This window comes from Penicillium psychrofluorescens, assembly GCF_964197705.1.
Source record: "Penicillium psychrofluorescens genome assembly, chromosome: 1".
Classification (NCBI taxonomy): Eukaryota; Fungi; Ascomycota; class Eurotiomycetes; order Eurotiales; family Aspergillaceae; genus Penicillium; species Penicillium psychrofluorescens.
In genome coordinates this window covers 148,483-170,916 of record NC_133439.1, presented here as the reverse complement: position 1 = coordinate 170,916, position 22,434 = coordinate 148,483, and the positions used below count along the sequence as shown (strand labels likewise).

The following is a 22,434-nucleotide window of genomic DNA, read 5'->3' as shown; positions in this document are numbered from 1 at the left end:
ACCCACTCCCTGCCTCGGAGCTGAGCCTCCTGATCGAGAAATTCGAGTAATAGTTTCATCCACGATTATGGTCATCCTGAGAATCCGTTGCATGTGTGGGAGCAACGGGTCTGGAGCTGCTCAACCCCCACTCCCGCCACAGCCATGAACCCACGCACCCCCCAACGCTCCCGAAGCAACCTCCACGGCCTGATCGACACCTTGAACGAAAAATACGGCCTGGAAATCGCGTGGGCCCAGAACGCGTCCCCCGCAAACCTCGAAAACAAGACATCGCGGCGCTGGAAGCTATTCAAAGGATTAAAGATCCTGTATTGGCGTCCCAACATCCTCAGCCCTCTACTGCACAATTTCGACGAATGGACGGCCGCACGACCAGCCCAGAACCGTAGGCACGGGGCTCCATCGAGCTGTGATGGACTGACCAGTGTCAGCGACCATGAGAGAGACGAACGCATGAAATACCTGGAGCAGCTGGTCAGCGATGAGGTTTATCTGATGAGCAAAGGCTCCATCACCCACAAACGGATTCCAGAACAAGGCGCCGCTGAGACTGCGCCGGATTTGTTGCCGAAAAAACCGAGGCTGTCAGAGGATGAGGATAATTTTCACACAGCCCCCAACTCGCCAATCAAGAATTATGGCGCTGCGCAGAATTCGGCACCCACCTCGGGCAAACTGGAGATCCCTGCGTTTGAAAAGGCGGGTGTTGCGGTGTCGAATATTTTGGATACGACGCCCGTACTGTTTGAGTCGAAGCAAGCACCGCCGTCGTCTTTTATCCAGAGACTGACGGGACGAGAGCCTCCTGCATCCCATGAGATCGGCAGTCGCTGCAACATGACGGAGCGACCTCCTATCAGCTTCTCGACTGCCACCGCATCTTCGGTCTTTGCGTCGCACAGCACTCGTCTAGGAAACTCCTTTGACACCGACGCCACGGAAGTGACTGACTCGCTGGCTACTCAATCAACGTATGCGGACTCAGTGGTGGGATATATGCTCAGCGAGGAGATGACCCGAAGCATAGAGGCTACGCAATCGATCGCAAATAAATCTTGCGGTAAAAGATCGCACGCCTACACCGAGGACCAGGTAATTGAAGAGCTTCTTCGTGCGGGCCCTTTCTCAATCGAGCAATCTCTGCCTGTCACCGTTCCCCTGCGGCATTGCTATGAGCTGGAGCGCATCGGACGTGCGTGGGATTTGCCGCTTGATTGTATGCTGAGAGGCGGTAATCTCCCCCACAAAAGCCATGATCGCTTTTGGGAGTGGATCGGGAAACACAATCAGCGCAATGGCAAACCTCTTCCTGAGAAGTCGTCGCGCCGAGTCTGGGACGCTGCGGTGGGTGATTTCAAAACGGACAGACATTCAGAAGCAGTGGTTATGACAGGCGAGCTGGATTGGTGTGTCGAGTCCAAGCCCGGCATTTTCAAACTGCGACTGAACCCCCTCAAGGCCGAAAGAACCTGTCGGTTTTACCGGCGATTTGGGTCCGATCGATTCCTCACGCTCACTCTCCCCGCCCCGTCTCGCCCCCCTCGCCATTTGGCTAATACTTCCGAGCCGTCGATTCTCCGTGAGAGTATCGCCGCGTGGCTAACACGCCATGATCACCACTGTGTCGGACGGACATGGCGGCCGTTTTACGTGGAAGAAGTCAAGTCCAAGCGTAAGACCAAGTTGGAGCCTCGCTTCCGGGTCGAGTTCTTTGCCATTGACGGTGTGGACTTTGACCATCGTCTCTTGCGCCCGCCGGTGATGGCACCTTCCGGACAGGGCAGCGAGTCCCATACCCCAATGAGCGTGGAGGCTCTACTGGAATGGCACATGCCACGAGAAGCAAATATCAACCAGAGCAACTGCAAGCTCTTCCAACGCATTCACCTGGGCCTTTCCAAAACATTCGCCACCATCACTTTGAAGAGAACGCAGATCTACTGGTTGAGGGATGATCCCAATCGTGCCGTGATGAATGACGGATGTGCCCTGATGTCGAGAAACATGGCGAAGCATATTTGTGACTGCTTGGGCATCCCCACCGCGACCCCCAGTGCCTTCCAGGGTCGCATTGCAGGTGCCAAGGGCCTTTGGATGGTAGACCGACACGAGCCCAGTATCAAAACGAAGTATACCAATGACACCTGGATCCAGATTTCCGATTCGCAGCTCAAAATCCAGCCGCATCCACAGGACTGGAAAGGACCAACCGACGACGAGCAGCTGACCTTTGAAGTTGTGAATTGGGCCAAGCCGTTGCGCCCCGTTGATTTGAATATCCAGCTCCTGGCTATCCTTGAACAGGGAGGCAATGTCAAGGAATATATTGCTACTCTCACCCGCGCAGGCATTGAAACTCTCTACGATGATTTTGCGGAAGTGATTCGGTCCAATAGCCATGTCCTCTGTCGGGGTCTAATGCAGAAACTCCGGCCGTCCGGAGATGAGGGTGCTGGCAAAGTTCGACGCCTAGAACAGTGGATGGCCAACGATGCAGAGTGCATTATTCGCATGGCAGAGGCAGGGTTCGCGCCTCAGACCTTTTACCCGCTCCGAGTGCGCTTGCGAAAATACCTGACTTGGCTTCTGGACCGCCACGTGGAAGATCTTCATATCCAGGTGCCTTTGTCGACGTATGCCTACTGCGTTGCCGATCCTTATAGGGTGCTTGAAGCAGACGAGGTGCATTTTGGCTTCTCGCAGAACTGGCGAGACCCTCGGGGTCAGTTTGAAGACAACCTGCTCGACGGGGTGGATGTGCTGGTTGGGCGTCTTCCGGCCCATTTCCCGTCGGATATTCAGCGACGCAGAGCAGTATGGAAAGCTGAGCTCCGTCATTTCAAGAACGTAATTGTCTTCCCCACAAAGGGTGACGTACCTTTGGCACATATGCTATCTGGCGGAGACTACGATGGTGACACGCCCTGGATCTGTTGGGATCCAGCAATTGTGAACAGTTTCCGCAATTCTGACCTTCCCTTGGAGGAGTACACGACTGAGCACTTCGGATTGACTAAGCATTCCGTGCCAATGGCGCAGGTGCAGTCAACGGAGGAGTTCCTCGAAGGAGCCTTTGCATTTAATCTCACCATGTCAAATCTGGGCCGCTGCACTGTGGAACACGAGAAGCTTGCTTATGACGAGTCCATCGACTCCGCCAAGGCAAAAGAACTGGCTTGTCTTCTTAGCCACCTGGTTGATGGGCGCAAGAGCGGCGTGCACCTTGCAGAGCAGGCATGGCAAGAGTACCTCAAGACGATCAGCCCTAAGCAGCGCTCTCCTCCGGCCTACCGGAATCCTCAGCGCAGACCCAAACAGTCAAACATCGTGGATTACCTCAAGTTCGTTGTTGCCGAAGCCGAGCGCACTACTGTCCTCACCCAGCTCGAAAAGTGCTTCCCTGAAAGTGAATGCTGTAATCTTATCGACCAAGACCTTGTCCAGCCATGGCGCAAGACTAGCCAAGCCGCCCAATCCGATTACCAACACGGCAGTGGATGTCTCAACGCAGCATTGAACGAAATCAAGCAATCGGTTGATGGGCTCTACAAACGTTGGGTTGAGTCCTGCTCGTCATACACCGAGCCGAACAAATTCTCAGCCGTCGCTCGTGACGCAGCTGCCGGAGCTGCTGCTCTTCGCCCTCCTCAGGCAGGCTCTTACCCACTTATCCATATGTGGCGGAACAGTCAGACCGAGTGGATGCGGCTGCTTGCCTCATATACATACCAGAAGTACCCACAGGGGAGCTTTGTCTTTTACGCTTTTGGCGAGACACTCTGTGATCTCAAGGCCTCGGCTACGCCGTCGCGACGCGTTGTAAATGATGCACTTGCTTGTTATCGTGTGAATCAGAAAATGGTGGCCCGTATCACCGCGAGGGAACTAGATGCCGAGGATGGCGCGGGCAGTGATGCAGATGAGTACGAGGGAGAGGACGCTATCGAGGCACTCTTGTTTGGCAGACAGGGTCCGGTCGAGTACTACGATGGCCTGGAGGATGGATGTTCGGTTGAAAGACTGGTCGTAGTGGAATAGATAATTTCATGTGTATTTTCTTCCGGTGTGAGAATTGCTGGACGGGTATATAACTCGGGGATTGATGCATTTAGGGCTAACTCCCTAGATAGCCTTGGTCAGCACGGACCCTCCCTCGCCCATCACCTCACCACCCAACCACTCCTTCCCTTCCTTTCCTGTCTCCCTTCACGCCTCAACCCCAGCCATGCAATTGCCCTCCCTGCTCTCCGTCGGGGCCCTCTTGGCCACCCTAGCTGCCAGTACCTCCCTCACAATCACAGTTCCCTCCTCGAACGTCCTCCCCAACCCACATGCTCTACCCGCAACCTCCCACGCAACCCTCACAACTCTGCCCTCATCCTCTAAGAACGACCACATCCGAACAGCTTCGCTCACCCGCTCCTCGACCTTCACCTTCCGAGACCTCCCCGCAGGCTCTTCTCCGGAGTCCTACCTGCTCGACATTCGCGCCGCCGGCGAATACGCCTTTGCCCCGTACCGCGTGGACGTCGCCGCCGACGGCTCTATCCTCGGCGTCTGGGAAACCTTCCGCGGGAATCCCTGGGATAATCGCGGTACAGAGAAATATGTTCGCGATGCTACCACCGGTGCGCAGGACAATGTTGTCGTTGAGGCGAAGGTGCTTGGCCGTATGAGTTTCTATCAGGAGCGCTCGAAGTGTGAGTAGCCTCTTTTCCTCAGCCAAGATGCCATCGCTGATTTTTGGATGCATAGTCTCGCCGCTGAGCCTGTTCAAGAACCCTATGATCTTGATGGCCGTTGTTGCGCTGGGTGTTACTTTTGGTATGCCCAAGCTGATGGAGAACAGTATGTCTTGTCTTTTTCCTTCCGTGTGTTGCTTTTTCGTGTTTGACACCTCATGCTTGTTTAGTGGACCCCGAAACGCGCGCCGAGTTCGAACAACAGTCTCGCTCCTCCCCTCTCACCGGAGCTACGGGCAATGCGATGACCGGAGGCGGCTTCGATCTAGCTGGATGGATGGCCGGGACCTCTCCTAGTCCCATGGCGAATGCGGAGGCGGCTCGTGGAGGTGCAACTGGCAGAGAGGCTGCTGGTTCTGCCCGGAAGCGTGGATAGAAGCACAGGTATAATACTGGTCGTCTACAACAGTCGGGCCAGCCATTTGTGCCGACTATTCCTGTCATCCGTTTACGTGTGCGTTATTCATCAAACATAGGAAGCAGTCTTGCTCTAGAGAACGTTCATGCAGCCTTGTTATCATCAACCCGAAAAACGAAAACGAGCAGAAACTATGAAGGAAACAAGGCATTTCACCCCGAGCTTGTCCTGCCATTACTCAAAAAGCCCTAAGCAATGTACTGCGGGTGCCGAACGGCCGACCTGTAGCAAAACACGACAACAGCAGGAAAAAAGAGAACGCCCAAGTCTACATGCCATCCCCACCACCACCATCATCACCGCCACCGCCCCAATCACCTCCACCTCCATTATCGTCATATCCTCCTCCATTGTCGTATCCCCCCCCATTGTTATAGTCATTATGGTCTCCCATATCCTCCATAGCGTCCGCTAGTAGGAACCCACCCAACAACCCACCGCCGGCACCCAGGGCTGCCGCACCACCAGCTCCCATGCCGGATTTTCGTGGCGGTTGCTGCTGCGGATAGTAACCACCCTGGGGTGGGTAGCCGTAGCCTGGACCGGGAGGGTAGCCATAGCCCGGTTGTGGCTGCGGCGGATATCCCCCGTAATACCCTCCCGGCGGAGGCCCCTGCTGCTGTGGTGGCCCATATGACCCATATTGGGGCCGTGAGCTGCTACTCGAGCTCTTGCCCATCAGCTTACCCAGCAAGCCCCTGCTGTGCTTCTGCTCTGGCATGGGACCTGGACTCTGGGAGCTGGGTGGCCTGGCCGAATATCCCTGTGGTTGTGGTGGCTCGTTGTAGTAGTCCGAAGAGGCGCCTGGAGTGTTGGACCCTCGTGCGCCACCGGCCCGGGCGTCTTCCTCGGCCTGCAACTTGGCAGCGAGGCGGGCGTCCTCGTCGACCATGCTGGGACTATGACTGCTCCGTCCTCCTGCCGTCATGTACGGGTTGTTGGACCCCATCGCAGACTGTTTCTTGTCGCCCGCGCTGGCTATCGCTGCCGGATCAGCCGAACCGGCGTGGTAGGAGGGAGGTGCGTCCGGAGGCGCGAGGCTACCAGCATGGGCCTGGGGCTTTTCCCATTGCGATCTACCCGTCGCGAGATCGATGTAGAACCTGTGCTGAATGTTAGAAACGGGTTATTTGCTTCCGGTGGCTAGAAAGATGCGAACCATGTCTTGTAGCGGTCGTCGTATTGAACCTTCCATCCCTCGGGCACCGAGGGCGGGGGTGGGCCGGGGGGCGGAGCGAACGACATCAGCGAGGGGGATGGATGGATGATTCAGTCGCAAGGAGTTCACAGTGATGATTGCAGAGAGGAAAGAAAGTGCAGAAGGGTTGGTTGGATGCAAGGCAGAAGGATAATGGAAGAAGAAGAAGAAGAAGAAGAAGATTGACGGTATACTTAAGAGTACCCAGTCTATTTACGGCCTCAGGCATCAATGTACGCCACCGGGGCTGTGCTGTGTACCTCGGAGGTATGACGACAGACGGAAAACGCATTGTTCATTCCAGGACTGCATGTTTACCGGTTGTGGGTAACTACCAAAGAGGTGGCGCCCTAGGAATGGAATTCATTCATGTTATTATTCAGTAGTCCATCAGTAGTAACGCCGTATCTTGCAATGCCGCTAATCCAAACAAAAAAACCGAGCTAGACCACTACCTTGGGGCAATTCGGGTCAATTGCTCCACTGTCAGGCCACCAGTAGTCTTCCTCGGAATTCTCTCGCCAACTCTCAGGCGTGGCCTCCGCTACCAGCTGAGCTTTCTCCACCGGTTGCGACGCATCTGCCTCGTCAGCGTCCGAGACACTGGTCAGATCGACCCAGATTGTGTTCTTGATCAAAGTCGTTTTCGTTTTCTTCAGCTTCTTGGGCTTAACATTATCCTCCTCGCCACTGACAAGATTGACAAACTCGGGAGAGCGGCGCTTCCTCTTCTTGAGATGACGGTGTCCGGGTTCAGGTTTAATCTTCGGGCCTTCGACGCCGTGTTTCGAGGGCGGTCGACCATTTAGGATTTGAGCAGTAATCCTGCGCTTGTCGACCTCTTTCTTTGATTTCGGATCAAGGCCGTCTCGGTGTTTCGCCCGGCCTCCAGCGAGCTGGCGGATTCGCCATTTGTCCAGAATAGGGAGTGACTGGATGTCTCGCGGTTTGGGCTTGTCTTCGTCAAGGCCGCGGGCCCAGCGGGCATAAGGACCTTCGTAGTGCGATCCTTGCCCCATGCCAAATTTGCGATGCCGGTAGAGCTGGCCGGAGGCAATGTAATCGTTGGAGGCTTTTACCCCGGACTCGGACTCGGAGGCTTTCGCCTTGGACTCAAAAACTTCGTCGTCTTGCTGTTGTGCAGCCCACTCGAAACGGAAGTCGATATCATCCGGGTCAGAATATGCACCCGTAGACAGGACATGGATACCCCCTGCGCTATCCCCAATGAGAAACTGAGATTGATCATCCGAGAGTGCACCACACGCAATCCCCTCTTTTAGAGTGGCGGTGTTCTCGACAAGAACATCTTCGCAGGACCGGCGGATATCCCATCGCTTCAGAAGGCCATCCGAAGCCCCGGTAAAGAATTGGTCAATTGTACAACCCCACAGTGCAGCGCGAACGCCAACGTCCACTTCTTCTCGAAGACGACCTGAGTCAATCGGGCTAAGCGGAGGTCCATGGCTCAGATGGTGGAGGGCATGGCGTGGGTTGCGGTTGTCCCACACGTAAGTATTGCCATCCGTGCAGCTGGCAGTGATGTAGATTGAATCCATTGGACAAAATGTGACTTCGTTGACATCTAATGCGGGACAAAAGAATTCCATGCTAGCCCATCTAACTCTCGAGGGGTCGTATACGCGCACAGCCGACTTAGTATTTCTGGGAGCACCTGACGTCACGGTCTTTTGCTTAGATTCGGAACTTGCAGTTGCGAACATGGGAAACGAGTGATGCCACTTAACAGTGAAGACGTTCTGCGAGTTCGGAGATAACTGCATAGACTCCATACGAGATTCCGCAGCCCGCCACATTGCCAAATGGCCGTGGTTGACCGTGTCGTAATCAGAAGAAGTCTTTCCGGACATGCCGCCGACCAAGAGATCCTTACTTTGCGCAGTATGCCCCCATACAAGGGCAGTTGGTTCTAAACCAATGCTGGCCTTCAGAGGGTCGATATCAAGAAGGCTATATGTGGGGTTCGCAAGGTCCTGTGTATCCCAGATCCTGAAAGAACCCGTGCCAGAGGCCAAAATCTCAGACTCAAGATGTGATCGAGCCATAACCTGCACCTTTGCATCATGTTTCAAGGTCTGAAGGCAAGAGACGCCCGCGTGCGTTCCAACATCCCAAATCTTGACTGTTCGGTCAAAACTCGCAGTGTAGAGCCGGTCGCCGATCCACTGCATGTCAGATACGCTCATGAAGAGGCGATGGTCATTAAAATTCGAACTTGCTGCATCGGTCCGAGCCGGTCGAGGAATCCAATGGTCAGGCAATTCCTTCAGAGAGTTCGTTGGCAGATCCCCCATAACCAGGTTGTTCACTCGGTTGTACTGCATGTTCAAGTCGTCCGACTGAGCGGTAGCACCCGCCGCGAATCTGGTGCAATCCGGGGACCAAACCAAAACGTTCAGATCGTTTGACGCGCCCTTCCATTGCTTGACAAGTTGAAAGTCGGAGGATATTTGGCTGTGAATCTGACGCTGTTTTCCAGCACAGCCAATTTCGCGGTCTCCGAGAAGCTTTTGGAGGTTCAGAGAGCCCGGCCGCCGGATGGATAAATCTCTGGCTTCCGTTGTCACATCGCGTGAAACAGATTTGGATGTGGGGGTCAAAGTGTGGGACTGCTGAGAAGTTTCAGATGCCGCATGACCCAAAGAGGGCCCGCGAGTTCTCGGAGGCGAGTCATCGGGAGACTCATACAAGCGGATAGGCGCATAGTAGTTTGCTGGGGTGGTCCTCGAGCGACTGGAGCGTCGTGTAGGTGCACTCATATTATCTGTGGGCGTGATTGGTGGTTGGGTGGACTTTCCAGCGTGAGTGTCAAGGAAAGAAGATTTTGAGGTGGATAAATGACCTTGGCCGATTCTGGGTGCGTTCGAAATTGGCACTACCTTTCGTAGACTTGAATTTCGAGGGAACTCGTGACTGTTCACCGGGCGTGGCGGTTGGTTGGGTTTGAGAAAGGAAAGGGATTTGACTTGTGGAGAAGGGGAAGAGGATGGAGAGGTATCTTGTCTGTCGATGTTGACAGAACAAGAATCCTGCCAACCACCCCCCTTTGGTCCCAGGCGAAAGGTCGTATGGCCGTGAGTGACCAACTTCGGGTTGGATTCTCGGGATTGGGACGAAATTGTCGAGAATATGCCCATCAGGCGCTGGGCCTCTTCCCGGTAATAGGGGTCATCGGCGGTGCCACAGCCACAGACGGTCGGGTAAGAGGAAAGACCAGTGGCGATGGTGTTAGCTGCCATCGATCAGAAGCCCTTGTTGGAAGTGTCAGTGAAAGGCTCTATAGTAAGTTGTGTTGTCCCTTACGATCAGCCAAGCCTCACTGTAGCAGACACCCCGAATCACAGGTGGCTAGGCCAAACCCCAGGCCGGGATAGGCATCACCTCAGGCTTCCACGCACTGTCACTTGCAGCAGAAGAGTTGTAGATAGAGCTTAGCACACCCAATGGAAGTAGGCCCCCCGCCCACAGAAGAGAATGATCGACGCACAAACTGTTCCCAGTGGATGTTGGCGCGTCAAATCAGGACCGGTGATCGAACGACTGGAAGGTGGGTAGAACTGGGAGCAGGATGTTGCAGTCTGGAGGGCTCGCGCAGGACCGGTCGGGACAAACGTGATGGTTCTAGTCGACAGTAGTCAGTGAGGAGCTCAGTCGATCGGGGCACAAGTCTCCCGGGCGCACACCTTGAGAACAACTTCCGACTCCATCAAGCCTTCCACCAAATGGGTTAAAGAAAGAGTGAGGGGGCAGCGGGTCGGAGCGTGAGCATCAAACGGAAAGAAAGCGCGTCCAAACGCGCGATTCGGGAAGCGGCAGCCCACGAGCCGCTAGGCGGTGAGGAGGCGGTAAGGCCCAGGCCGGGGGCAGAATCTGATAACCACAAAGCATGGGAAGCGCAAGCGGCAGAAAAGGGGCAGCTAAGCGGTGAGCGATAATCCCCCAGTGTGATTCTTGCGGGTCAGGGGGACTGCCAAGCCACGCCTAGTCCCAAACACGGCAAACCACTCGCCAATCCTGATCTGTCCACGACAAGATAAGCGACCCTTGACCTGGAGATTCCTATTGGGCTTCGCGAGTACAGACATAGCACCATCGGCCGCGGTGGTCAGTTGCAACCAACCTGACCCGGCCATCATTCTGCACACCAGTATGATCAGAGAGAGGCCAGCAACCGCTCAGGCCTCGCGGACTCGTACTCGTAAGCCCCCGCCACAGCGCCAAGACCACAGGACATGGCTAGATTTGGAAAATTGTTCCGCACTAGTCTTTCTTGCCCCCCCTGTGGCTCTGCGATAACCAAGAAGACCGGGGAGTTAATCGTAACAGGTTTTTCATCTGATGGGTGACCGTGATTACTCGCCCCTGGAGAGATCAGTCGCGGGTGCTAGGAGTACTAGTGGATGCAGACCCCAAAAGCATTCGTAATGTCTACGGAAGATGCAGTGTCGGAGCTGTTATGGATTGCCTCGATGGGGTTCGCCTGCACTGGCGAGATCCGCCGCTAGACGGCTCCACCCTCGAGGGAAAAAGCATGGTGTCACCGTTGTAACGGGGGGTGTAAGCATCTTTAATCCATCCTTTCTCTCCCTCTTCCCTCACCCTCACCCTCACTCTCCTTGCCTGGTGGTTGCCGTTCTCCCTCATGGTTACATTTATTTATTCATAACTCTCTGCTTTCGTTTTTTACAGTTCCTAAGATGGTACACGCTCTTTTATATCTCGTCGGACTCTTGCTTTTCCCTATCAGCACATTTGCCAACCATGATGGAGAAGATTGGCCTTTCACCGAGTTTCAGACCGGACCATGGCGGCCCCCCCACCTCATGATGGCAACCTATGGGGAAGTCAACCCCGGGAGATTTTTTATCAGTGTCCGAACCATCGACAAAGGGGTCGAAGAGTTTGTTGAGGATGGGAACCCTGGCACCGCCGCGACCATATATGACACCGACGGTGAAATGATCTGGCAAGGCCCTCAGGAGAAGACCATGGACTTCAAAATGCAGCGGCTGTTTGGCCAGGACGTCATTACCTACTGGTCTGGTGAAACTGGTGTAGTGGGCTACGGCTATGGTAGTGTCCATATCCTCGATACCTCATACAACGAGATCTACACCGTCACACTTAACAACAACTTTAATACACATGACGGTGTCGAACGGGACACCTACGTCGATGTCCATGAGCACCTCATTACGCCGCAGGATACAATAATTCTCTCCGCTATCAATATCTCTCAGGCGGACACGAGTGACCGACCTGACGGCTTCCCGGACACCTGGGTCATCGACTGTCAATTCTACGAAGTCAACATCACAACCAACGAGATCCTCTTTTCGTGGAGTGCCCTAGATCACCCCGACTATCTCCCACTAGCAGACTCCAAGAATAACCTTGGCAGTCTTGGGAAAGCCCGGGAAAATCCGTGGGATGCCTTCCACATGAACTCGGTCCAGCCGGTTGACGGCGGCTATGTGATTTCGATTCGGTTCTGGTGGTCTGCATTCTGCGTTAATCTTGATGGCACAATGCGCTGGCAGCTTTCAGTCAGTTGTTCCTTGGCATTGCTCTTCCGGCCATTGTTTTACTAACTGAGGTCCTCTAGGGCGGCGGTGCTGAAGAAGGCACCATCGAGAACGACGCACAGTTTGCCTGGCAACATGATATCCGCGTCTACAATGAAACGGATGACGGCTTGGTACTTACTGTGTTCGACAACCATGCCAGGATGATCGGCGACGGACCCAGCGGGGAGACAACAGGGCTGGTTATCGACGTGGACCTCGATAAAATGAAGGGCTCAACGGTCCGCCGCGCGAACGTAGCCGCGTCAGACCCGAGCGAGTCTCGGACGCAAGGAAGCTTTCAGCTGCTCGACTACGATACGACTGGCCACATGTTCATGGGGTACGGGTCGATGTGCATGTTCAAGGAGTACGACGGGGATGGGAAGGTCGTGCAGATGGGGCAGTTTGGCTATATTGGCCATGCGCAGTCCTATCGCCTCTTAAAGTATCCTTGGAAGGCGATTCCGTATTGGAAGCCCGAAGTCGTGGTCCAGCGTCTGTCCCAATTCACGACCGACACGACTATATATATGAGTTGGAATGGTGCAACCGAGCATGACAACTGGAGAATCTACAGCGTTCCCGACTCCGACTCCACTATCGATGATGCCACGTTCCTAGCCAACCAGCCCCGATATGGCTTTGAGACGCCGGTGTCACTCCGCCTTTCCGAAGTCAAGTACATCATTGTTGAGGCTCGGCAAGGCGACAAAGTCTTGAGCACTTCTGAAACCGCGACGGTCCCGCCGAGTGAGGATGTTGACGAGTAAAACGCCCGGCTGGCCGGCCTTACATCCAACTGTATATAGATCTATATCCCCCGCTGTACAAATGTAATTACCATATCCCCAACGCACCAACCGCCTCGGGCGTTCTCCTTTCCTTTTCGCCTTTGGATCTTCTTTTGCGTCGCTTCCCGATTAACAATCGTCAATCTGTACTTTGTGGGAATTGATCCATCTGGAAGATGCCCCTGATCTCGCCTCGCCCCGGATCCCCTGTTGAGGTGCCCGAGAGAGCCAATCGGCGATCTCGTCATATCCGGTGGGCCGATTGACCCGGAAGCCAATAGCAGCATCGCATTCTTCGCCCCAACGAGGAGGATGATAAGATGATTGGTGCCAGTAGGCAGATAACAGTAGTACCGATGTACCCTCGGCTGCGCCGTGCCGATCGGCGGGGTCGCATCGCTTGGCTGATGGTGGGCGAATTGAGTGAATCCGTCACCATTGGTTGCTGGCTTCTCGAAGCCCGCTAGAAGGGAGTTAGCGTGGTACTAGTGCACTAGTGCTGTCTCGGCCTCTCGCCATAGAGCACTCGCTACCTGGCCCAGCTGACGTTGGGGTTGCTTTCGCTGGCATGAATAGCCAGCCCGTGGACTACATCCCCAACCCACTTAACAAATTCGTGCGCAACCAATCATCATCATCACCATCATCATCGCCTACAGTAGTGCCAGCCTGCAGATGAACCAGCGGTGAATGTGCGGGACGGACCCCCGGTTGGAAGCGGCTCTAAAGACCACCAGAGGCCATGATTGGGCCCTCGCTCGCCGACCGGGTCATCCACACCGACACCAAACCTTACAAGTAGGGCACCCGCGAGGGCCTCCGGTTGGCTGCGTGAGGGGCCCGGTCCAGGAATGGGCTCATTATAATTGGCTGCCCTACAGCGGAGTGAACGGCGATCACCCCGAAGAGGGGAAACAACAAGGCAATCATAATCCATAAAATAGGCAACTTCCCCCCCTCAACAACACCACTGTCCCGGTTCATCTTCGCCATCTATCCCCAGACAGTAATGCACCCCCGTTCTTCCTACCAGCACCCTAAGCGATCAATCTCCCTGACATCGTCCACTTCGAATTCGAGCCGAGACAGCCAGTCGTTCCAAGAGAAACCCAAGGCCAACTCCTTGTCCCCCCAGCTGTTTCATTCGTGCTCCAAGTCTTCCTCACCTGTCAGTACCCCCGACAGCTCGTCTCGCCAATCAATGGCTGCCTCTCAGCCTCGAGATATCCCTCGGAGTGCATCCAAAATGTCATATTTTGACGGCCAGCACCACCACTCGACGAGCCTCGTTCAAATGTCCCCCGACAACTCTTCACCTTGCTCACCAAGGGAGGATTTTGGCACAAAGGGTGCCCCCACCCCGACCCGCAAGACTAGCGACGACTACCGTCGCTACAGTGGCACGGTGAATCACTTCGGCCGGCATTCAAACGACTGGCTCTTCGGTGGCTTCAGTGTCCGGGAGACCGTTCGTGATGGCTTCGAGAAGCTGCGCCATCATGACGAAAAGGAGAGCTGAATATCCCCAGGTGGCTGCGCGGCTGCGCATCCGGAATCTCTACTTTCGCCTGCCCAGATAAAGTCACACGCTTTCTCTTTGCAAACTCATGTGATCTATCTCTTGACCTCGTCCATAACGCCCACGGCGCGCTGCTGGCGCTCGACTTATGATCTGCGACGAAGCCAATTTGGGTTTATCTTTAGGATCACCAAGGGCCCGGCCGCACCAAGCTCAGTGTGGCCGCGCCCGAAAGCCTTGGAATGGTTGCTGTATGGTCAGTTTCCTTTGCAGACGCTCACAGAATGATCAGTGAGTTCTTGAGCTGGGCCATGTTTTGACGGACAACCTCCGAGTCTTCGGGTTTTCTGTTTATTTCACTCTCCTGGATCTGGGCATTCATGACTTCACGCCTTAATGATTTGTGTCTGTATCTGCTGCTTTAACGCTTCTGCGATAGCCAGCAGAAGCATGTTTGATGGAATGTAATTGTTGCATGATGAATAATCACCCCGCCCCCGCGTAGTTACCCCCATTGCTGTAGAGTGCTCGGGGGCTGTTCCGAAGGCTTGTTCCGGTCATCGGCGCTTTGTGTCAGGCCCGACGGACAGCCTCACCACAACCCATTGCACACAATTATGCGGCGGATTATCGACGATTGATTGCTGTTTTGCATCAGTCAACTTCTTGACGATGAGTGTGCGTGTCATTTCCCCACGCAGATTGCCGAGCACTATTGGGCGCCCAATCAACCACCTTCACCCGGGTTCCGATCGTGTTGTTTTCTTGCCAGCCGGGAGGAAAATCTCGTGCCAACGCCAAACACAATCTCGAACGATGGTCCAAATGTCATCAGCGACAACGCCCACTGTCGCAGTCCTGTATCAGGCGCTGGCGCCCCCCACATATGACGGGGTGAGCAAACCGCCGAAGCCTGGAGGTGTGTCGTCAGGATCATATAACCACTACCAGGCCTAGCTAAAATAAAATAACAGGATATCGCGATTCGGGCTCAGATATCGCGTACACGCTATCTCGTACTGGTATCCCCGTACTGACACCCGTGGAAGCACCAGATCCGGCAAACGAGAACCACTGGTGCTTCCCTGACACCGAGGAGGGCATTCTCTCCGCCGTGGGAAAGGGCGCCACCCATCTGTGGGCTAACACTGTGCTCTTTGCGGCGCATCCCTTACAGACCTCGTCGCTGCTAGATGCATGCGAGTCCAGTCTCAAGGTGGTCGGCCAGCCGCCACAGTGCTTTGATATGTATGACGATAAGTCATTTTTGAACGACGCACTTCGTCGTCGGGGGTTGAGATTTCCGCGTTCGTGGACTGTCTATGATCCCCTTTTGGTGACTCCCACATCTCAAAGGGACTCAGACAAGAATCTACCTACCGTTCTCGCCCTCATCCCAGAGTCAGATTATCCTCTAGTAGCCAAACCCGTTCGCGGCCGGGGCAGTCACGGAGTAAAAATATGCTACACCCGCGCCGATCTGGCAGAGCATGTGTCGGGCTTGTTCGACGAGTCCCCACGCGTGCTCGTCGAAGAGTACCTGAGCGGAGAGGAAGGGACCGTTACCGTCCTGCCGCCGTCGATGTGTTCAAATGAGCCCACGGATTGTGCAGGCCACAAGGCTCTTCCACCTGTCGTGCGCTTTAATCATGTCGATGGCATTGCTCCGTACAGTGGGAAAGTGGCGGTGACAGCCAACTCGCACGCTGTTTCGGCTGTGGCCCGTGATGCTGATCCGGCCTATGCGGATATCATGAAGCAGTGTGAGGCCGTTGGAGACCTGTTGCACGCGACAGCTCCTCTTCGCATTGATATTCGAAGGTTTGCGCCGAGGTCGCCTTTTGCCTTGTTTGATATTAATATGAAGCCTGTGGGTTCGCTATCCGTCTGCTTTATCTTTCCGTGCTGACTTTGACCTAGAATATCACTGGCCCTGGCCGACCCGGCCGCGACGACCAGGCGAGTTTAATGAGTCTTGCAGCCAGCGAGCTGGGCTGGGAGTATTCTACATTTCTGCAGTACGTGCTCGGTACGGCTCAGCCGTTGCGCAATTTGCGGCAATATATCAGTCCATTGCTCGAATAAAGGTTGAATTTGCCATTCTATCGGTGGCCGGCACCGTTCAAGTTGTTGCTCTTCTCTGTGCGTCTTGAACCAGCCCAGCCAAATTGTACAGCCTTGAAGATAAAACGGTTGTTTGTAAATAAATGCAATTGTATCTCGCCAACAGGAGCTTTATTATCGACTTTTCTTTCCCAATACTCGTGTTAACAGATCAAGGATCGTGCGTTCCGAGAACCTAGCCAACTTCACCCGGCTGAAATGGCCTCGATTTGGTCAGCTTTTCATCTCGAATCGCAAGATGACGATTATCTCCTCATTTACATTGAGGTGACTGATAGACCACCACCAAAGAAAAAAAATACAAATGCACCCTAACTCCACAACTCTCCAGCCGCACAAAATACCGGCATGACGCCGTTTATGCCTTGAATCATGCCCGTTGCCATGCTGCAATGTCCGCCGCAGAGATATCTATGTTTTCGGCGGTCAGCCGCTGGAGCCGCGCCACCTGTATCGGAGCTAGAGGCCCGAGAAAATGGAACGGGTCAGCAAGAGACTCAAATAGGTGGGACAAGAAAGCAGCAGTTACTTAACATGGAAAGAGGGAAGAGGGGCGAGAAAGAAAATAGCAAGACTCACATAGAGGTTGGGAAGCCGACACAGATGCATTCACATGGATGATACCCGAATCGACATACTCTTTAGTCACGACACCGTTGTAGGATGCAGCACTGAGCATTACACGCAGGCGATACCTGCCTGGCTGCAGGATGGTGAGTCGGCTGAATTTGGCGTATCCGCTCATGGCCGTATCTGTGCGACTACGCACACTAGCAGTCAGATTGCCGCTCAACCCGATTGCGGCTCTTGTGCCAGTCTCGTCACGCAATGAGGCGCTGACTACGAGATGCTGCACGTTCCGCGCCGGTCTGCCCACAGGTCGCACGGCCATGATGACGGGGATGGTGAATGGAAGCCCTGGGCGGACGGTGGCTGGAGGGGCAATTTCGAAAGTAATTGAGAATTCACGAGTTGATGCCATGATTGGTCGTGCCTAGTGACATTCAGAATACCAAATGGTTTATACCCAGTGTAATCGGCCAAAGACCAACTAGGGGGCCAATGAACAGACGAAGTATGATAGAAAGATAGAGAAGGGAAAGGGAAAGGCTGCGGTGTGGTGCAGTGTAGATCGATAACTGCGTATATAAATATTAAAAATTGCATGGGAGTAAATTTGAATCAAGCTCGTACGCCAAAGTGTTCCGAGGCCCTTCATATACCTCCCGGGGAAGTAGCTCAAAAGACGGTGGAAGTCAGACACTTTGATGTATAGCGTCGAACTATATTTTGGGCTATGGGGTTAGAGAAATTGCCACCGGACCCAAAGTACCACGCGATCAGCCATTAGTTATTAGGGACCGGATTTCTGGATCTGGCATAAGGCAGCCATGATGCCGTCCAGATAGCAATCCATCTCATGGGAGGAAAAAGTCTCTTGGATCGGCTTAGCAACGAACAGGAATCCTTGCATTAGCACGTTCCGGAAATATGATATTGTTTTTTCTTTTGCTAGGTACGCGGCCTGGCATCATCCATGTGGGGATGCGATCTGTCTTTCCCAAGATATGCTGCAGGAGATCGGAGACTAGCGTCAAGATCGACTCTGGAGTGCTCCCACAAGCCCCACTGGGACATGCCTTTACACCGGGATTGCCGGGGACATCCTTTGGAAGCCTGGAGATGAACATGCACGATCGACGTTCATGAAGCAGGGAAGGGGTGAGAATGTGGGTGGGAAAGACAGGAGTCAGGTCCCACGAGCAATGCCTCTCAATAGTTCCGTGCACGGATCTACCGGTCGCTTCAAGTTCATGCCCGCCATGCCGGCTCCTTTCTAGCATCCTGCCAGTCGGGTACGGATGTCGTTTCTGGATTCTAGGCTTCCTATTATGGTCGACGTGACGAAGTCTGTGGTCTTGAACAAGGGTTTACCTTACAACAAGACTTGCTATACCAGGTCAGGTAAGACCATCGCCCTGTTATCGGTGCAAGTGAGGGGGACCAGAACAGACCATTTTTGTACTCTCAAGCCACAACTAACGTCTGTGGCTGGTGGAGAGCCCAGTGGAGAGTACTGTACTTCCAGGCATGTTTCCAATTCAACATGCAAATCCATCGGACACTCCGAAACCCACTGCGGTCTTCCTAATTCTTTCTTTATTTATTTATTTATTTATTTTTTTGCGTTTTTATCAATTTTATTCTAGTCCATCAGGATGTCAGGTAATCAAAAAAGGTGTTGCCTAGAAACATAGAATATTTTGGTGAATATTATTCGGCGCGGATTGACGATTTTCGACTGATCACAGGCACTAGCCACAGCGGTTATTCTGCATTGTCAGCCTCACTGTGGCGCGTTGGCAGTCGAGACCGTCCGTGTCGATAGAGATCTCCCTCGGTGTATGTGTCGGCTAGAACCTTTTGTGCGTTGTAGCTAGGGCGTCATTGTCTGCCGATCTAGAGGAATTCAGTCAATAGTCTAGGATGCGCCAGGCCCCACATGGTTGAAACCAGCGAATCTTCGTGGCATGTGCCTGAAACAGAAGCAAAATTGTTCGTGATGGATGTAGTAGACCGCATGTGGAAGACAGGGATATTTAGTCAGACAGGCAGTGTCACTGCCATGGAGAGCGGCATATGTGGCGCAATTATGCTGCCAGCCACAGGTTTGGTACTGTAGATGCAACAGATGCTCGGCTGGTCTGTCAGAGAAACTTCAAATAGTCAAAACAATCAATATTATTAACTTCGGCTCTACGAGATAGTAACATGCCAACCAGGGGAGAACTCGTGAGCCGGAAAAGGAGGTTCCTCCTAACGAAGAAAGTAAAACTTGGATCTGTTTGTTGATCGGCAAAGTGGAGAAAGCAATAGCACCGCCACAGGGTTCACCAGCCGCAGTGATTTGATGCAAGGAGCCGATGGATTGTGGCGTCGAAACTATCGCCAGGGAGAGTTCCCCGGTGGCTCAACATGGATTATCTTGCCGAGGACTTGAAAACGAAACATGTGAATCGGTAACGATCTTCCTGGAAAATTGAGTTCCGCCATGGATACCAAAATTGGAAGACAAGTGTGACATTTATCTGATGGGTCATTTCGTCCGAGCGTAGTTCGAGCTCGTTCCGACAAACATCGCCGACCGACGAGAGGCGCTTTTGCCACTGGGACACGAATTTCCTTCCAGCACAAGAAGCACAACGAAAGCAAGATTCGCCAGTGCTTCAGTCTGCGAGTCTTGTACGTATCTAAATATCCTGGAGAAGAAAGACACGCCCTATACACCTAAAAAGGCTTCCTCTATCATAGGATTGGCCGTTGCTAGCTATCGGGTAGGCCGCACTCAACTAGTAGAATGAATCAATTTCGCGACATGGAATGATGCACAAAGGAAGAACAGGCTATTTACAGAGGGTGTTAAGTACCGTTCAAAAAGGCTTGCCAGTTGATTAGCGCAGATATGATCAAAGAAAGAGTGGTAGTGGACCCGTTGGAAAGCAGCCACGAATAAAGAAAGCAACAGGGCCAGTAAAAAACGTGCATGGTCGTAGTTCAAGGATATACCAAGCCTCGCCTAAATCAGACATTTATCTAGTATGACAGATGTGAGGGAATTAAGGCCACCGTAACCAAATACAAACGAGCAAGACAAACAGAAAAAAAAAAAAAGAAACAATTAAAAAATCGCAAAATCTGGCCGCGCTCTTCTTGATAGTTGCCTATGCTTTCCAGCATCCAATCTTACACAGAATCACATTGTGATGCGATCATCAGATCTCGCGGAAGAATCCTGGTTGCAACATCGTGGCCTGCTAGTTCACGTTTGCTTTCCCTTCTTTATCGTCAATGACTCTAGCCAGTAGCCAATCCAGAGAGATATCAATATTCCTGCGAACAGCCAGAGCTGAACTCTGCCCTTTACAAACTCCGGATCGGTCCATGAAGCCCCCGGATACCATATTGCGGTAAGTCCTGCTAGGCAATAAAGACTGCCCGTGATTGCAGATATGCGCAGAGAATCGAGAGCGGCAGCAGGACTTGGATTCTTGCGTAAAAGATAATATAAGCTTGCAATGCAGAGCATTATACCAAGGCTCATGGTCTGGCCGTTGTGAAAGCGTGCATGTGGTGGCCAACGAGGGTTATAGACATGTGTCTCATTGAAATCGGCAAGGAAGGCACCGACGGAATATGCGAGATTTGACGTGGCTATGAGAACCTTCCCAATGGGCATCGTTGGAACTTTGAGCATGGCTCTTCATACCGTAGGACAATGTGGGAAATTTGGTTATTGAGGGATTGTGGTACACTATAAGGATCTGGACAAAAGATATGAGCCGTGTGACATTGCATACGTCACGAAACCATAATACCAACGGGCCGATAAGACCGAGCCGAAAGAGGTAATTCCGACGACCGAGACATGAGGAAAGTCCGTACTCATTGTTACACGTAGCTACCCACACAAAATGAACTGTCCATGCGTACTGTGATTAGTCGGGTATCCGCTGAATTCAAGTCTTTCCAAATTGCGCAGCTCGGCTTTCGGCCTTCCGGGCTCTCCGCTATGTGATCCTGGATCGAGCTATACTTAACTCCGAGCAGCCAGTTTTCTACATAGAAGTGGCTAGGCATTAGCTATCATTTACGGTTAGCATAGTTGCTTATCGTTTGGCGGCCCAATACGCAGGCAGCCTGCCCCCACCTCGGTCTCGCATCTCGGGCTTTCGACTGTTCGTGATTTCCGGGCGGCTCTTCGCTACCCCAGCCAGGATCACGAGGCCATGGCACGCCAGTCATATAAAAGCATTGTCTCATGCGAGAGACATCTTCCAGTCATTTCTTGGACTTTTCTTCAGCAAATCAAGTGTCAATCCCCCGCCACTTCGGAGTTCGGATTAGCAAAGATCAACAATTTCATAGCCAAAAACCACCGATATTTCTTAACGTTCAACATTCGCTCAAAGTCCATTTCACCATGAATTCGCCTAATGTGCTTATTGTTGGTGCTACTGGTGGTGTGGGAGGTTCACTACTTCGACAACTCCTTGCCTTGCCTCGACCTCCGTCCATCCGCGTGTCAACGCGGAACTTGGCCAAAGCGGAATTTCCTTCCAGCGTTCAAGCCGTTCAAGGCGACCTCGAGGATGCTTCGTCCTATCCAATGCTCTTCCGGGGTATTGACCGTGTTTTCATGTATGCCAAACCCGAAGTATCGTTTCCGCAGCTCCTCTCAGCAGCCCGGGACTGTGGCGTGACTTATATGGTGCTCTTGTCTTCGATGACAGTCGAATTTGACCCAGAAAGCATTGTAGGAAGGTTGCATCGCGAAGTGGAACATGCGATCAAGGCATCCGGATTACAGTACACTTTCCTTCGGCCCCGTAACTTCTCCTCCAACAGCAGGCAGTTCTGGGTCCCGCAGATGGAAAAAACCGGAAAGCTTTGGATGGCATATCCCAATGCACAAACCGCACCTGTCTCGGAGGATGATATGGCAGGGGTTGCACTTGTGAGTCTCACAACCGACAAGCTCCTCAATCAAGCCGTTGGCCTCAGTGGCCCCGTCTCGATCAGTCAGCGAGAGCAGGTGAATGCCATCAACCGTCTGCGGGTATCAGAGGGCAAGAAGCCTGTTGAGTTGATCATTCTTTCTCCCGAAGAGTGGAAAGCTCGGCAAGCTGGTCATATGTCTGCTGAATTCCAGGATCAGCTCCTTACATGGTGGGAGTTGACGGATGGCAAACCCGAAATGATCCAGTCCTCAGAGCGCATCACGGGTAAGCCGTCCCAGTCATATGACGATTGGTTGCTTCTAAACAAAGCTGGATTTTTGAAATTTTGATTCAAAAGAGGCTGTTCAAGATGAAATCATCGAAATTTGTGGTGATTACAATAGTTAGATGTCGAAATCAAGCGTATGATTTGTTTTTAGTATCAAGAAATAGCTCAGGTGGTCGCAAACGAGCAGCAGGTAAGGACAGAAAATCAGCATTCAAGGCTCACTTTGGTTGCTTTCTCGAATACCAGTCAGTGTAGGCTGCAGCA

General features: G+C 53.1%; 8 protein-coding genes across 8 annotated transcripts; 5 read left to right on the top strand and 3 right to left on the bottom strand.

Annotated features, from left to right (window-relative positions):
* Positions 1-144: 144 nt before the first annotated feature.
* PFLUO_LOCUS35 (uncharacterized protein) lies at positions 145-5,121 on the top strand (the record flags this gene model as incomplete). Its single annotated transcript, XM_073780777.1, has 4 exons — positions 145-4,009; positions 4,134-4,703; positions 4,759-4,851; positions 4,916-5,121. 4 exons carry the CDS (start codon positions 145-147, stop codon positions 5,119-5,121), a joined length of 4,734 nt encoding a protein of 1,577 aa, XP_073634134.1.
* A 310-nt stretch (positions 5,122-5,431) lies between these two features.
* On the bottom strand, positions 5,432-6,408 carry PFLUO_LOCUS34 (WW domain-containing protein wwm1; the record flags this gene model as incomplete). The annotated part of the gene is made up of 2 exons (XM_073780666.1): positions 5,432-6,266; positions 6,323-6,408. The coding sequence occupies 2 exons, from the start codon at positions 6,406-6,408 to the stop codon at positions 5,432-5,434; spliced, it is 921 nt and encodes a 306-aa protein (XP_073634133.1).
* A 396-nt stretch (positions 6,409-6,804) lies between these two features.
* Positions 6,805-9,141, bottom strand: PFLUO_LOCUS33 (uncharacterized protein; the record flags this gene model as incomplete). The annotated part of the gene is made up of 1 exon (XM_073780555.1): positions 6,805-9,141. The coding sequence occupies one exon, from the start codon at positions 9,139-9,141 to the stop codon at positions 6,805-6,807; it is 2,337 nt and encodes a 778-aa protein (XP_073634132.1).
* Positions 9,142-11,208: 2,067 nt separating this feature from the next.
* PFLUO_LOCUS32 (uncharacterized protein) lies at positions 11,209-12,719 on the top strand (the record flags this gene model as incomplete). The annotated part of the gene is made up of 2 exons (XM_073780444.1): positions 11,209-11,928; positions 11,988-12,719. 2 exons carry the CDS (start codon positions 11,209-11,211, stop codon positions 12,717-12,719), a joined length of 1,452 nt encoding a protein of 483 aa, XP_073634131.1.
* Positions 12,720-13,749: 1,030 nt separating this feature from the next.
* PFLUO_LOCUS31 (uncharacterized protein) lies at positions 13,750-14,259 on the top strand (the record flags this gene model as incomplete). The annotated part of the gene is made up of 1 exon (XM_073780333.1): positions 13,750-14,259. One exon carries the CDS (start codon positions 13,750-13,752, stop codon positions 14,257-14,259), a length of 510 nt encoding a protein of 169 aa, XP_073634130.1.
* An 825-nt stretch (positions 14,260-15,084) lies between these two features.
* On the top strand, positions 15,085-16,344 carry PFLUO_LOCUS30 (uncharacterized protein; the record flags this gene model as incomplete). Its single annotated transcript, XM_073780222.1, has 3 exons — positions 15,085-15,178; positions 15,234-16,129; positions 16,180-16,344. 3 exons carry the CDS (start codon positions 15,085-15,087, stop codon positions 16,342-16,344), a joined length of 1,155 nt encoding a protein of 384 aa, XP_073634129.1.
* Positions 16,345-16,753: 409 nt separating this feature from the next.
* On the bottom strand, positions 16,754-17,275 carry PFLUO_LOCUS29 (uncharacterized protein; the record flags this gene model as incomplete). The annotated part of the gene is made up of 2 exons (XM_073780110.1): positions 16,754-16,842; positions 16,963-17,275. The coding sequence occupies 2 exons, from the start codon at positions 17,273-17,275 to the stop codon at positions 16,754-16,756; spliced, it is 402 nt and encodes a 133-aa protein (XP_073634128.1).
* A 4,089-nt stretch (positions 17,276-21,364) lies between these two features.
* PFLUO_LOCUS28 (uncharacterized protein) lies at positions 21,365-22,231 on the top strand (the record flags this gene model as incomplete). The annotated part of the gene is made up of 1 exon (XM_073779999.1): positions 21,365-22,231. The coding sequence occupies one exon, from the start codon at positions 21,365-21,367 to the stop codon at positions 22,229-22,231; it is 867 nt and encodes a 288-aa protein (XP_073634127.1).
* Between the last annotated feature and the right edge of the window lie 203 nt (positions 22,232-22,434).